At 37.1% G+C, this 16419-nt stretch overlaps 1 protein-coding gene across 1 annotated transcript in view; it reads right to left on the bottom strand.

The window, feature by feature from the left end:
* The window catches only part of DNAJC3 (DnaJ heat shock protein family (Hsp40) member C3), an 89298-nt gene that overhangs the window by 21453 nt on the left and 51426 nt on the right, over nt 1-16419 (bottom strand). Inside the window, exons 5-9 of the mRNA XM_019444065.2 lie at nt 16024-16176; nt 14336-14517; nt 13764-13883; nt 10407-10512; nt 10202-10322 (exon numbers count right to left, since the gene is read on the bottom strand). Of these exons, the coding sequence (XP_019299610.1) occupies nt 10202-10322; nt 10407-10512; nt 13764-13883; nt 14336-14517; nt 16024-16176 (682 nt within the window). The remainder of the gene's footprint in view (nt 1-10201; nt 10323-10406; nt 10513-13763; nt 13884-14335; nt 14518-16023; nt 16177-16419) is intronic.

The following is a 16419-nucleotide window of genomic DNA, read 5'->3' on the forward strand; positions in this document are numbered from 1 at the left end:
GTGGAAACAAGCATAGAATTCCTTTTTTCAGAAATAAAAGAAGTAAAATCCAGTCAGGTCAAAATTTTAAAATGCCATAACTGAGATACAATCTCAAATAGGTGCCACAGTGGCAAAGATGGATGAAGCAGAGCAGGAATTCAGCAATACAGAGGACAAAGTTATGGACAAACTGATAAAGCAGAAGACAAGAGGGACACTAAGGCAAAAAGCACACGATTTAAGAATTAGAAAACTCAGTGACTCATTAAAAAGGAATAACATCCGAATCATAGGGGTCCCATAAGATGAAGAGAGAGAAAAAGGGGTAGAAGGTTTATGTGAGCAAATCATAGTGGAAAACTTTCCTAACCAAGGAACGACACAGACATCAAAATCCAGGAAGCACAGAAAACTCCCATTAGACTCAACAAAAACTGACCATCAGCAGGGACTATCATAGTCAAATTCACAAAATATTCAGGCAAGGAAAGAATCATGAAAGCAGCAAGGGAAAAAAAGCCCTTAACCTATGAGGGAAGACAGATCAGGTTTGCAGCAGACCCATCCACAGAAACATGGCAGGCTAGAAAGGAGAGGCAGGATATATTCAATGTGCTGAATTAGAAAAATATGCAGCCAAGAATTCCTTATCCAACAAAGTTGTCACTCAAAATAGAAGGAAAGATAAAAAGTTTCCCAGACAAACAAAAACTAGTGGAGTTCATGACCACTAAACCAGCCCTGAAATTTTAAGGTGGACTCTGTGAGAAAAGATAAAAAAAAAACAGAAACAAAAACAAAAACAAAAAGTCCAAAAGCAATAAAGACTAGAAAGGACCAGAGAACACAACCAGAAACTCCAACTCTACAGGCAACATTATGGCAATAAATTTGTATCTTTAAGTACTCACTCTAAATGTCAATGGACTAAATGCCCCAATCAAAAGACACAGGGTAACAGAATGGATAAGAAAATAAGATCCATCTACATGCTGTTTACAAGAGACCCATTTTACACCTAAGGACACCCTCAGATTGAACAAAAGGGGATGGAGAACCATATCCTGCTAATAGTCACCAAAAGAAAGCCAGAGTATCCATACTTACATCAAACAACTAGATTTTTTAAAATAAAGACTGTAATAAGAGATGAAGAAGGGAAATGTATCATAATTAAGGGGTCTATCCACCAAGAAGACTTAACAATTGTAAACATTTATGCTCCAAACGTGGAGCACCCAAATACATAAGTCAATTAATAACAAACATACAGAAACTCATGGATAGTAATACCACAATAGTAGGGAACTTCAACACCCCACTTACAACAATGGACAGATCATGTAACAGAAAATCAACAAGGAAACAATGGCTTTGAACAACACACTGGACCAGATGGATATTCAGAACATTTCATCCTAAAGCAGAATACACACTCTTCTAGAGTACACATGGAACATTCTCCAGAGCCGATCACATACTAGGACACAAATCAGCCCTCAAGAAGTACAAAAAGATTGAGATCATACCATGCATATTTTCAGACCACAACACTATGAAACTCGAAATCAACCACAGGAAAAAATTTGGAAAGACAATAAATACTTGGAGACTAAAGAACATCCTACTAAAGAATAAATGGGCTAACCAAGAAGTAAAAGAGGAAATTAAAAAGTACATGGAAGCCAATGAAAATGGTAACACCACAGTCCAAAACCTCTGGAATGCAGCAAAAGTGGTCATATGAGGGAAGTATATAGCAATCCAGGCCTTCCTAAAGAAGGAAGAAAGGTCTCAGATACACAACCTAACCTTTCACGTTAAAGAGTTGGAAAAAGAACAGCAAAAAAAAAAAAAAAAAAAAAGAACAAAAACAACAACAAAAAGAACAGATCAATGAAACCAGGAGCTGGTTCTTTGAAATAATTAACAAAATTTATAAACTCCTAGCCAGTTTGATCAAAAAGAAAAGGGAAAGGACCCAAATAAATAAAATCAAGAATGAAAGAGGAAAGATCACAACCAACACTGTGGAAATACAAACAAAAATAAGAGAATATTATCAGCAATTATATGCCAATAAATTGGGCAAGCTGGAAGAAACGGAAAAATTCCTAGAAACATATAAACTACCAAAACTGAAAGAAATAGAAAATTTGAACAGACCCCTAACCAGTAATCGAAAATCTCCCAAAAAACAAGAGTCCAGGGCTGGATGGCTTTCTAGGGGAATTCTACCAAACATTTAAAGAGGAGTTAATATCTATTCTTTTGAAGCTGTTCCAAAAATAGAAATGGAAGGAAAACTTCCAAACTCATTCTATGAAGCCAGCATTACCGTGATTCCAAACCAGACAAGGACCCCACTGAAAAGAACTACAGACCAATTTCCCTAATGAACATGGATGCAAAATTCCTCAACAAGATACTAACCAACTGGATCCAACAATACATTAAAAGAATTATTCACCACAACCAAGTGGGATTTATACCTGGGATATAGGGTTGGTTCAATATCTGCAACTCAATCAGTGTGATACATCACATCAATAAAAGAAAGAAAAAGAACCACATGAACCTCTCAATAGAGTCAGAGAAAGCATTTAACAAAATACAGCATCCTTTCTTGATTAAAAAAAAAAAACCCTCAAGAAAGTAGGGATAGAAGGATCATATCTCAAGATCATAAAAGCCATATATGAAAGACCAACTGCTAATATCATCCTCAATGGGGAAACTTTTCTCCTAAGGCCGGGAACACAACAGGGATGCCCACTCTCACCACTGTTACTCAACACAGTATTGGAAGCCCTAGTCTCATAAGTCAGACAACACAAAGGAAAAAATGACATCCAAGTCAGCAAGGAGAGGGTCAAACTTTCAGTCTTCGCAGACACCATGATACTCTATATGGAAAACCCTAAAGATTCCACCAAAAAACTGCTAGAACTGATCCATGAATTCAGCCAAGTCTCAGGATATAAAATCAATGCACAGAAATCAGCTGCATTCCTATACAGCAACAATGTAGCAACAGAAACAGAAATCAAGCAATTGATCCCATTTACAACTGCACCAAAAACCATAACCTAGGAATAAACCTAACCAAACAGGTAAAAATCCATACACTGACAACTATAGAAAGCTTATGAAAGAAACTGAAGAAGACACACACAAAAAAAGGAAAAATATTCCATGCTCATGGATTGGAAGAACAAATATTATTGTTAAAATATCAATACTACCCAAAGCAATCTACATATTCAATGAAATCCCTATCAAAATAACACCAGCATTCTTCACAGAGCTAGAACAAACAATCCTAAAATTTGTATGGAACCAGAAAAGATCCCAAATAGCCAAAGCAAACCTGAAAAAGAAAACCAAAGCTGGATGCATCACAATCCCAGACTTCAAGATGTATTACAAAGCTGTAATCATCAAGACAGTATGGTACTGGCACAAAAACAGACACTCAGATCAATGGAACAGAATAGAGAATCCAGAAATGGACCCACAAATGTATGGCCAACCAATCCTTGACAAAGCGGAAAAGAATATCCAATGGATTAAAGACAGTCTCTTCAACAAGTGGTGCTGGGAAAACTGCACAGCGACATGCAGAAAAATGAACCTGGACCACTTTCTTACACCATACTTAAAAATAAACTCAAAATGGATGAAAGACCTCAATGTAAGACAGGAAGCCATCAAAACCCTCGAGGAGAAAGCAGGCAAAAACCTCTTTGATCTTGGCCGCAGTAACTTCTTACTCAACACGTCACCGGAGGCAAGAGAAACAAAAGCAAAAATGAACTATTGGGACCTCATCAAAATAAAAAGCTTCTGCACAGCAAAGGAAACATTCAGCAAAACTGAAGGCAACCAACAGAATGGGAGAAGATATACACAAATGACATATCAGATAAAGGGTTAGTATTCGAAATCTATAAATAACTTTTCAAACTCAACATCCAAAAAACATAATCCAGTGAAGAAATGGGCAAAAGACATGAATAGACACTTTTCCAAAGAAGACATCCAGATGGCTAACAGATACATGAAAAGATGCTCAACATCACTCATCATCAGGGAAATACAAATCAAAACCACAATGAAATACCACCTCACACCTGTCAGAATGGCTAACATTAACAACTCAAGCAACAACAGATGTTGGCGAGGATGCAGAAAAAGATGATCTCTTTTGCACTGCTGATGGAAATACAAACTGGTGCAGCCACTCTGGAAAACAGTATGGAGGTTCCTCAAAAAATTAAAAATAGAACTACCCTACAACCCAGCAATTGCACTGCTAGGTATTTATCCAAGGGATACAGGTATGCTGTTTCAAAGGGGCATATGCACCCCAATGTTTATAGCAGCACTATTAATAATAGCCAAAGTATGGAAAGAGCCCAAACGTCCATTGACGGATGAATGGATAAAGAAGATGTGGTGTATATATACAATAGAGTACTATTCAGCATTCAAAAAGAAAATCTTGCCATTTTCAACTACGTGGATGGAACTAGAGGGTATTATGCTAAGCGAAATTAGTCAGAGAAAGACAAATATCATATGACATCACTCATGAGGAATATAAGATACAAAACAGATGAACATAAGGGAAGGGAAGCAAAAACAATATAAAAACAAAGAGGCGGACAAAGGATAAGAGATTCTTATATACAGAGAACAAACTGAGGGTGCTGGAGAGGTTGTGGGTGGGGGGATGGGCTAAAAGGGTAAGGGGCATTAAGGAAGACCCTTCATGGGATGAGCAGTGGGTGTTATACATAGAGGATGAATCACTGGAATCTACTCCTGAAATCATTATTGCACTATATGCTAACTAACTTGAATGTAAATTTAAATAATTAATTTTTTAAAAAAGAATAAGGGACACATGTGCAAACAACTAATTGTGAAGCTTGGCTCTTTTGCTACCGTTGATGGTTCTTCATTTGCTCAAGAATAAAATCAATGGCATGTTATTGAGCATATTTTCACACCATATGCAGATGCTTGTAGAACATAAAGAATGAGTTTCCAGGACTGAATGAAGCCAGATTGGAGTAGGAATCCTTCTCCATGGCACCATATGTGGACATGCTGGTTGGGTTACCATCTGAATGCAGTCACCAGTAAGCTCTGTCCATCATTTCCATCTAACAGAGCCCCCAGCACTTGCCACCATCCTGACTCATTACAGTGAATCTGTATTCTAAAAATTGACAAAAGTCAAATCTCAGGAAATAAACCGACCAGGTATTAAACTTAACCTAGAACCTAAGCTTTTTGCCAAGTTGCATATAGACACCTCATGAAAGATATCAAAAGATGTCATTACTCCCATCAATATGAAACCATTATCAGTAATTTTTAAAGATACAGCTTCATGTTTATTATTTTAAGTTTTGTGACAAATATATGTTTTAATTAATTGAAAAAAAATCTGTTGAATGCACAAAATTAGAATATTATCCCTTATTTTTAAAGTTTATGGAATTTTTCTTTGAGTGTTATTTTAGGATTAATTTTAACAAATGTCCAGAGGGACTATGAAAAGAGTTAGTCTCTACTTGCATACTATAGAATTCAAAATTTACAGTCCTGGTATACTTCTCAAATCCTCTATATAGTGTTGTTTATTTTTTGACCACTTGGTTTTTCATGAAAAATTGATGCTAAAAATTTCTATATGTTATGTTATGTTTCTTTTCACCTACATTTTTTTATTTTATCATATTATTTGATGCATTAAAACTCATAATTAACATTTAAAAAAAAATTAAAACGGGCAGAAGACATGAACAGACATTTCTCCAAAGAAGACATACAGATGGCCAATGGACACATGAAAAGATGCTCATCATCACTTATCATCAGAAAAATGCAAATCAAAACTATAATGAGATACCACCTCACACCTGTCAGAATGGCCAAAATCAACAACACAAGACAGAACAGATGTTGGCGAGGACACAGAGAAAGGGGAACCTTCTTGCACTGTTGGTGGGAATGCAAACTGGTACACCCATTCTGGAAAACAGTATGGAAGTTCCTCAGAAAGTTAAAAATAGAACTACCCTATGACCCAGTAATCGTACTACTGGGTATTTACCCAAAGAATACAAAAACACTAATTCAAAGGGACACATGCATTCCTATATTTATAGCAGCGTTATTTACAATAGCCAGGATATGGAAGTAGTCCAAGTGTGTGTCAATAGATGAATGGGTAAAGATGTGGTATATATCTACAACAGAATATTATTCATCCATAACAAAGGATGAAATACTGCCATATGCAATGACATGGATAGAGCTAGAGCATAATGCTAAGTGAACTAAGTCAGCCAGAGAAAGACAAATACCATATGATCTTAGTCACATGTGGAATATAAGAAACACACAAAAAAAAAAAAAAAAAAAAAAAATAATGAGCAAAGGGAAAAAAGGAAACGAGACAAATCCAGAAATAGACTTTTTTTTTTTAAGTAATCTCTATACCCAACATGGGGCTCAAATTCATGATCCTGATATTAGGAGTCATGCTCTACCAACTGAACCATCCAGGTGCCCCTCAGACTCTTAACTATAGAGAACAAAGTGATGGTCACCAGAAGGAAGTGGGTGAGGGATGGGTGAAATAGGTGATGGGATTAAGGAGTGCACTTGTGGTGATGAGCACCAGTCATAAAACTTAAAAAAAAATGGCTAAGATGGCCAATTTTGTTATGTTAATTTTCCTACAAGTAAAAACAAAAAATAAAATAAATGACACAGACTCAAATATAGGACTAATTCTAAATCCCATACTCCTTCCACTATGAACTTATTGATAAACTACCTACCTTCATTCATTCAGCAAACATAGGAGTGCCTGCTATGTGCCAGGCACAAGTAGCCGAGATGGATCAGTTAATGAAAGAAAGACACAGGTTGTCATGTAGCTTAAGTTCTAGCCAGTTTAACTCCTTATCTCATAAGGATGGCACTTGAATCATCCCTATATTCAAAGGAACTTTGCTAACTGTTTAGTATCGCTTCAATGTCAGTTTGTTCCTCTGAAAAGCTATGAAAAGAATTACTCGGAGCGCCTGGATGACACAGTCAATTGAGTTTCCAACTTGGACTCAGGTTGTGATCTCATGGTTGGTGAGTTCGAGCCCTGCATTGGGCTTGCTGCTGTCAGCCTGTCAGCATGGAGCCTGCTTTGGATCCTCTGTCCTCCTCTCTCTCTGCCCTTCCCCTGCTCACACTCGGTCTCTCAAAAAATAAATAAAAAACATTAAAAAAAATTTTTTAATTACTCATCTATCTGAAGAGCCTCCTTCATTTTTCATGATCTCACAGGCATCCTCAAACAACAATCTTACTTACTTTCTCATGAGTGGAATCCCCTAATATCTTTCCTGATAACTCTGCCAGAATCTCCAAATTAATAAGTCTCCATGTTCCATTATTCACTAACCTAAAACTTTGTTTTTCTCTATTCACTACATTCCTACCATCATTTTTAATTGCTTATTTAAATAAAGGCTAAGCCAGTAAACAGAACATGGAAAGCCCTCATATTTTAACTCAGGATTTCAAAATATTATTTAGCCTAGGTAAGTAAGATTACTTACTCATCTCATCATTTACTAAACCTTCAATTCAATAAGTAATAGCCTTCAGTTTTAGTTATACAGGTGTCCTTGGCACCTCCCCCCAAATTGAGAGGCCTAGAAATCCATTCTCAGTCTCTCCATGAGGTTGCTTAACTGCCATATTTGTGCCTCAAACAGCCATTTTACTTGAAAACCTTAATTCAGAAAGATTCCCAGTGTATAATCCAAACCCACCAACAAAGACAAAGAATAAATTCCTATTTATTTTTTTAATGTCTGTTTATTTTTGAGAGAGAGAGAGAAAGCAGGGGAGAAGCAGAAAGAGAGGGAGACACAGAATCGGGAGCAGGCTCCAGGCTGTGAGCTGTAAGCACAGAGCCCAATGCAGGGCTCAAAACCATGAGATCATGACGTGAGCCGAAGTTAGACGCTTAAGTGACTGAGCCACCCAGGCACCCCAATAGACTCCTATTTAAAGAAATTTTAAAAGAAAAAACAGACTCTGAAGACAGATCTATTCTATTAAATTAGTGTGAAGCATCTTTTTAAGAATTAAGCTGTCAAGTTTCCCTAAAAAGCAAGTCAGTTTAGCTTTCAAGTTACAAAAGCATCTTCAAATTATATTTAGTAGCCTACAAGATTTAACCATTTTTTTAACAGCGCTTTTCATATTCTTCTGTGGCTTCTCTAATTTCACAATTAGAGCTGAGGGTTTAAATACAAATGACAAAAGTCCCTTTGATGAAGAGTTCCAAACACTAACGGGAATGCAGAATCCTACAGTATGGCCAATCTCACTGAGAAGACACAGTAGCTCAAAAGTGAAAAGAACAAGGATGCTAATAGGATCTTCTTGAAGATCATTTGGATTATGTACATTCCAAGCCCCAACCAAACCTCAAGGACTATACTATAAAATGTCCCACAAATAGCAGTAACTAGAATTGTCAGCACTCATAGGAAACCACTTAGGAGCAAGATTCTTTTCAAATTGTGAAAAGCAGAAAACAAATGATCAGTTTGTCTTAAAAGAAAATGAGTGCCACAAACCTATGTAATCTATCATTGTTACAGATACATTCTCAGTATGTTTAAAGTATTAACCAGGGTTACCGCTTACCATATCATAATTACTTTAACATGACATTAAATGTAATACATATTAATAGTTGCATGCTTTTTTATTAAGTAAATATTCAGCACTTAATGGGGGGGGGGGGGGGGGAAGAATACCACAACCCAAGTTTCACCAGAAAAATACTCTTACCATTCTCAATTTAAAATGCTTTACCTGATTGAAATGAAAACTTTGCAATAAGGGCTATAAGGCTCACTTCTTTTAAAAACCATCTTATTTAAATGTTCATGGCATACGGTCACATAAAAAAAGCCACAAAACAATAAATATGAAAGGATTCCTTTTTTTTTTTTTTTTTTTCAACGTTTTTTATTTTTTATTTTTGGGACAGAGAGAGACAGAGCATGAACGGGGGAGGGGCAGAGAGAGAGGGAGACACAGAATCGGAAACAGGCTCCAGGCTCCGAGCCATCAGCCCAGAGCCTGACGCGGGGCTCGAAGTCACGGACCGCGAGATCGTGACCTGGCTGAAGTCGGACGCTTAACCGACTGTGCCACCCAGGCGCCCCAGGGATTCCTTTTTTTAATGTATATTACCATATACTTTAGTTATCTTCTGAAAATAGGACACTGCCCTTATTCAAGGTCCTTAAAACATCTAACAGGAAACTCTGTTACTTCAACTTGAACAAAGAAGGATAAGCAACTACCCTAATGTTACTAATCTGCTTTTGGTCACAGAAGATCATTTTAGGGGCGTCTGGGTGGCTCAGTCGGTTAAGCCACCGACTCCAGATTTCTGCTGAGGTCACAGTCTCACAGCTTATGGCACTGAGCCCCCATCGGGCTCTGCGCTGACAGCACGGAGTCTGCTTGGAATTCTCTCTCTTTCTCTCTCTCTGCTCGTCCCCCACTCGTGTTCTCTCTCTCTCTCAGAATAAACTTAAAAAAAAAAAAATTTAAAAAAAGATCATTTATATGTAGGACATATATGACATGTATATGTTGTAGATATAATATGTATACCGTACACATGCATAGAATGTATATATATAGAATATATGCATAGTATAATATGTATACTGTACACATGCATAGAATATCTATACATACATACACGCACATATATATGCATAAAACATAGACTAATATATATGCACAGAAAAAGTATGAAAGATATAAATCCCAAATGAACGGCATTTATCTCTGGATGATACGAAATCTATCATTTAAATTTTTATTTTGCTATTTATCTATTCTAACTTGTCTACAACAAAAAAAAGGCTAAAATTTTTATTTTTATATCCCCCTGAACTGGTTTCAACAGCAGAAATCTCTCCTCATATGGTGTACTAGTTCCACTAAGGAAGACTAATTTTCAAACTCAATGCCATCTTCCTAAAGTCATCAACACTTCCAGCAACTCTGGTAAACTTGTTTTCAACAAAAGGATGTTAAACATGTGCTAATTTCATATACATCAACATTTAGATACTGCAAATCAAATTCCTTGAAGACTAACCTTCATCATACATTTCTTCTATTAAATAGGCCTCTGCTCGATCTTTCAGGGCATTCACATTGTCAGGCTCCATCTGTAAAACTTCAGAACACACTCGAATAGCTTCAACAGGCTTCTCATCCTATAAGTAAATGTGAGAAAAGGATTTATGGCTGTTTTGCCATATATTAAGTTTTCACACTTCTGCGAATGGATCAACTGTTACCTTAGAAAAGCAGTGGCAAATTCTTTCTTTTGAGCGAATTGTATATTCAGCAACACTCGGCTCTGTTTTCATGACAGACTCATATTTGCTGGTCGCATCTGTGTATCTATTAATGAGCAAATCATGATGAGTAACAATGAAATTCTATCTCAGGGGTTAAAGAAAGAGCCCTCTACTCTTCACTAATCGTTGCTTAATCAATTCACCTAAATGAGTACATGCCTTCAAACACGACTTTTACCTTACTACCAGTCAAAAGCTGGGAAATAAAACACATGACCACAGAAAATGTCTATGTACAAATCAAAGCATACCTGTGAATACCAATCAAACAAAATGATGAATTTCTTTACAGAATAATGCTCATGATTTTGAAACGGAGTAAAACATCTTGTTAAAGTCTGACTTACACATGGCATTTTTCAGCAAAATAGAGATCAGGTTTATTTCTTGGTCCCTACACACCTTCATGAAATAACAAAGCCCATTATCTACATGTCATTTTATACAATGAATGTCAATATTCACAACTAAGTACAATGTGGTTCCCTGCAAAAAGAACCTGCTTAAATTCCCAACTTACTAGCTTTCTGAGAACAATAAAAGCTATTTCAGCCTTTTTTCTAAACTGGTGAAAAATATTAGCCATGTTATACACGAAGTTACTTTCCTCAGTAATGGCACACTAAACAATATATTTATATGCCACTGTGGCACATTTTTCCCAAAATGCATTACAATCTTCACATTTAAATGCTGATGTATTAAAACACAGATTTCAGCAGAACACTTAAAACAGAAGTTATTGATGTCAAAATCCTAGCTGGGATAGTGTTGTATAGTTTTCCAAGATAGTACAACAGTTGTAGGAAGCCGTACAGAGCATGCAAAACCTTGCTTTCCTTTTTACAACTACATATGAAATGATGATTAGATCAAAACAAAAAGTTCAGTTAGAAATACTGAACCTCACTTAAAAAAAAAGGTAGCTTCTGGGAAAGTGGAGTGAATGTACTTTCCCCAGTTCCGCCAACTAGGTACAATTAAATACCCCTACACATTACGTATTTGTCAACATATGAAAAAACTCAGCAAGGGGAGAGGAGGCGGCAGACCAGCCCAGGACATGCGGCCTGAGGGAAACACAATATGGGAAAGCTTCCCGGGTTTTTTTGTTTGTTTCATATACTGCAGACTTGGAGCTGAAGAGACCAGCAACCCAGAAATGCCAATGGGTGCAGACAAAAAATCCAAAACCCAGCAAGAGCCTGCTCTCTCAAGCCACAGGACCTGCAAAGGGCAGCCTGACAAGACAGAAAATTTATGACAATAACAGCTCCACTCCAGCCAAACGCCACAGAAGAAAAAATAAGGCTCCCTCCCAATGCCAACAGGTCAAGTGGAGAGGCTATGACGAGGTGTGCCCACACCCCCACCATGGTGGTGTCAGAGAAGGCCAAGTGGGAAGCTAGGACTTTCATCCATGGCTGGAAGTAAATATCCCCCAACCTCCACCTGCTCCAAGCAGTAGTGAGAAACCCCACACCTCAGCCATCAACAAATGCCAACGGGGAAAACTTCTACCTCCCAGACAGCAACAAAGTGATACCCGCCCCTGCTTTGCTGGAACAATGTCTGAAAAAAGCCAGGCAAAACAGATTTAAATTAAAAAACAGTCTTATAAAATGAAAGTGTCCAGGTTTCAATCAGAAACCACTCATCATACCAACAGACAGTAAGATCTCAAACTGAACGAGAAAAGACAATAAATTCCAAAACCAATTATCTGACAAAGATCTTAAAGTAGCCTTGGCAATAGCAGCAGTGACAAACATGCTTAAAGAAATGAAAGCAATAGACGGCCTTGGCAAAGAAACAGAAGAGATACAAGAATAACGTTTGGTTATCAGAACTGAAAACTAGAAAAACCCAAATAAAAAGTTCACTGAACGTGCTCAACAGTAGAATGGAGGGACAGAGAAAAGAATCAGTGAATTGGAATGATAAAAAAAAATACGAAATCTGATCAGAAAGAAAAGGAATGGAGAAAAATGAACAGAGCCTCAGGGACCCGTGGGGCTGAAACAAAAGAGCTAACATTTATGTCAATCAGAATCTAAGACAAAAACTAGAGATAGAGGGTAAAGCTAAAAAAATACTTCAAGACATAATGGCTAAGGGGCACCTGGGTGGCTCAGTCAGTTAATATCAAACTCTTGATTTCAGCTCAGGTCGTGAGCTCATGGTTCATGGGTTCAAGCCCCACATCCGGCTCTGCGCTAAAGACAGCTCGGAGCCCGGAGCCTGCTTCAGATCCTGTGTCTCCCTCTCTCTCTCTGCCCCTCCCCCACTTGCACGCTCTCTGTCTCTCTCTCAAAAATAAATAAATATTTAAAATATAAGCAATCTTTAAAAAGAAGTAATGGCTGAAACTTCCCAAGTTTGACAAGACACAAACCTACATATTCTAGAAGCTAAATAAATTCCAAATAGGATAAAAACAAAGAAATCCACACCAAGATACACCATAATTAAACTTCTGAATACTAAAAACAAAGAAAACAAATTTTGAAAGCAGTCAGAGGAAAATATGTTATTTTAGGGAAAAACAATCAGAATGACCATGGGTTTCTCATCAGGAACCATGGAGGCCACAAAGAAGTGGTACAATATTTTTCAGGTGCTCTAACAAAAGGACTTAACTGAGAATCTTATACCACAAGGAAGTCTCTATATACTCTGTATACATCTCTATCACTCTAGATCCCACATTATCTTTTAACAATCAGTTTAAATGTCCGTCTCCCACACGAATCTTTAAGCTTCTTAACACCAAAAACCATGTCATATTCATCTCTGCACCCCTTAGTACATTGTCAGTGCCTGACACAGGAGATACTCAATAAATATCTGGTGAAATATAAATAAGTCTGCTGGTAAGAATATTATGCAGTTACTATTACTTATATCCTGCCTTATTAAAAATAAGTACAGGGGCACCTGGGTGGCTCAGTCAGTTGAGCATCCAACAGAACTCACGCTTCGTGAGTTCGAGCCCCACGTCAGGCTCTGTGTTGACAGCTCAGAACCTGCAGCCTGCTACAGATTCTGGGTCCCCCTCTCTCTCTGTTCCTCCTCTACTCGCACTCTCTCTTTCTCTGTATCCCAAAAATAAATAAATATTTAAAAAATAATAATATTAAGTAGAGCTGCAGTAGTTTTGCCAAGGCCCAGGGCTATCTAGGACAGTCTATCCTCAATGGCTGATGAGTAAAAGAGCAAGCAGTTCAACTGTTCTTTTGTGCCCAGAAAAGCCAGAGAAGGGAGGCTGTAGACTGCAGACAAGCACATTCTTACCTGCCGTCTCTGATGAGCTCTTCAGCTGACTCAATTAGCTTATTAAGTTTCTTTACTTGTTTATAGTGTGCAAAACACCTTTTATGATCCTGGTCCAGTTTAAGACATTCACGAACTTCACTGCTCATGTATTTAAAAACAGGAAAATACTCCAAGTCAAAATAATTAATGACTGGTTTTCCACAATACAGAAATCACATTAAAGGTATTTTTTGCTTGTGACGATTAAACAAAACACACTGACTTAACAACTGACCATATACTTTTACATGTGGCATTGTGCCACACACACGTATTAACTCAAATTATAATAACTTAAGTAGAATTATACATTAAACACCCTATTTTCTTTCTGCAAATATACCTCTATTTTAATAAGCATAGCTCATGAAAATAAACTATGTGGAAATAGAATAACTTAGGGAAAATACAAAATATACAAATAAAGAATATAAAAACAACCTTAACCACAGTTTTAATTTAAAATTAAAGTCTTTAAAAACGGGATTATTATCTTACTGCCAACAGTGAAAAGAGGATGAGGACGAGATGTGTATGTCACTAGAGCTGACCTGAGGGACAGTTCATGGTCTCCTAGTTGATAGTACAGTGTGCTGATTTTATAAAAAGCCTCAGTATTATCATTCTTCAACTTTGATGCAGCTTTTAAGTCACTTATCGCTTTCCTAGGTTCCCCCTCTTTTATGAAACATTCAGCTCGAAGTTCCCGTAGTTCTGCATCCCAAACACAAACCTTGAGAAACAAGAGAACTAGACTTTAAGAAGCAGTAAACTATGCACACCCATACTTCATCCCGCGTAGTTTGCTGACACTTATCAACATGAAACCATCTTCAATTACTGTGATTTCTATATTGTAAGGTATTAAAAAGGCCGATACAATTCAGATGCGACAAAATAATTTCTCCAAGGATATCTTCAATTCTAATGGGGGAAGGGATGTATACGCTAACAAGGCCCCTTTCCTACTTCCTTCAATTATATAATTTTAAAACTCTGAAAATAAGAATACATGGCATTACTATTAGAAGGCTGCTCCCAGTGAAGCACATCTGATTTTGAAAAGAATATTCTTTAGTCAGGTTTTTGTACTTAATCAACAATTCTAATTTCTAGTTCCAAATCATAAAATCTAGGTTCTAAACCTGCAAAATACTTCTATTCTACTAATAACTAAATAGAACTCTCTTTTGTAAAATGTTATCTCCTTGAAATTAAATTCTCATGCCACAAAAACAAAGAAAAGAGGAGAACAATGTGAGAAGGTGGAGGCTTCACCATTTCCACTTCGTCAAAATGTTTATAAATGCATGAGTTTTTTTTTTTAATTTAAACCCAAAAGGTCACCAATAGGGCCTGTGGAAGTATCTTTACACATTTCTTAGAGCTGTTCTAAGGTCATATCAACTTTTCACATATTTTAGATACCAAAATCAACACGTACATAAATTAAATATCTTGGCTAATCAAGTAGGTAAAAATAGTTATCTAAGTCCTGGAAGATAAAAATTATAACTTTATGTTTCCTTAACAAATCATAAACAAAATAATTTAATAAAACATGAATTCCACTCGACTGTATCACACAATTTCCTCTATAAAATTATCAAAGAAGCACCTACTCTACATATGTTAAGTTTCCTGCCATGATTAAATGCAATTGTACATCAAAGTGCCATGAAAATGATAAATAAACAAGAATTAGGATTGCTCCTACTTGAATACCTCAGTAGACTTCCTTCTGAAACCATCTGTCATTAAGTCCTTCAGAGGCAAGGAAACTATAGACTGAGCTCTTGTCTTGACCTCTGGGGCTTGTCAACATTCCATCTGCTTCTTCCCTATAGACTTCTCACTCTAAACCTTCTTCCCCTGAAACATTACTTTTCCTTTTTCTTCAACCAGTTCTTTCATCTTTCACCCCCTTTATCTAACTTCTAGAATTCTCTCCAGCCTCCCCCCAATGCAAAATCAAACAAAAACAGTAAAGCAAGCAATGTATAAAAATGTGTAACTCCCATTCCACAGCACATCGAGTACATTTACTGCAAACTCCAGTTCCAAATTTTGTTCCACATAAACACCATCTCTCACTTAAGAGCTAAAAGCCCAAGGACCAATGTGATAATATCCCCTCTAGGTTGCTTGTGATACATAACATGTCAAAGTGCATGAATGTGCCTCAGAGTAAAACACAGCATGTGTCAGGCTTGCCAGCTGCAATGTCTAAGAAACTTACCTCTAAAATCTTATCAAGGAAGGTTATAGCAGCAGTATAATCTGAGCTTTCAAAAGCATCAAGCGCTTGTGAGCGCAAACGCTGCATTTCATCAGATTTCACAAGTTGAAACTGGGCTTCCTTTTCTTCATTTTCACTTGGATTAGATTTGAGCTATAAGAATGAGAAGAGAAATTAAGCAGGATTTTTAATCTCTTAAATCTAATACCCATAGTACACACAACGATCTGACCATCGTAAATACTTAAATTCATCAGGGGAAAAAAGGGTAAGAGACGCCGGCAAAACTGGCTTGTGCAAGAACTTGCCCCCAGGGCTGACCAGCATGAGAGCACCTTTACCTCCATTTGTAAGGTACACAGGAGCGAGCTGTGAAATGACCTATGGTCCCCGCAC

The sequence above is a fragment of the Panthera pardus genome, unplaced genomic scaffold (genome assembly GCF_024362965.1).
Source record: "Panthera pardus isolate Hobbes unplaced genomic scaffold, ASM2436296v1 HiC_scaffold_1, whole genome shotgun sequence".
Lineage (NCBI taxonomy): Eukaryota > Metazoa > Chordata > Mammalia > Carnivora > Felidae > Panthera > Panthera pardus.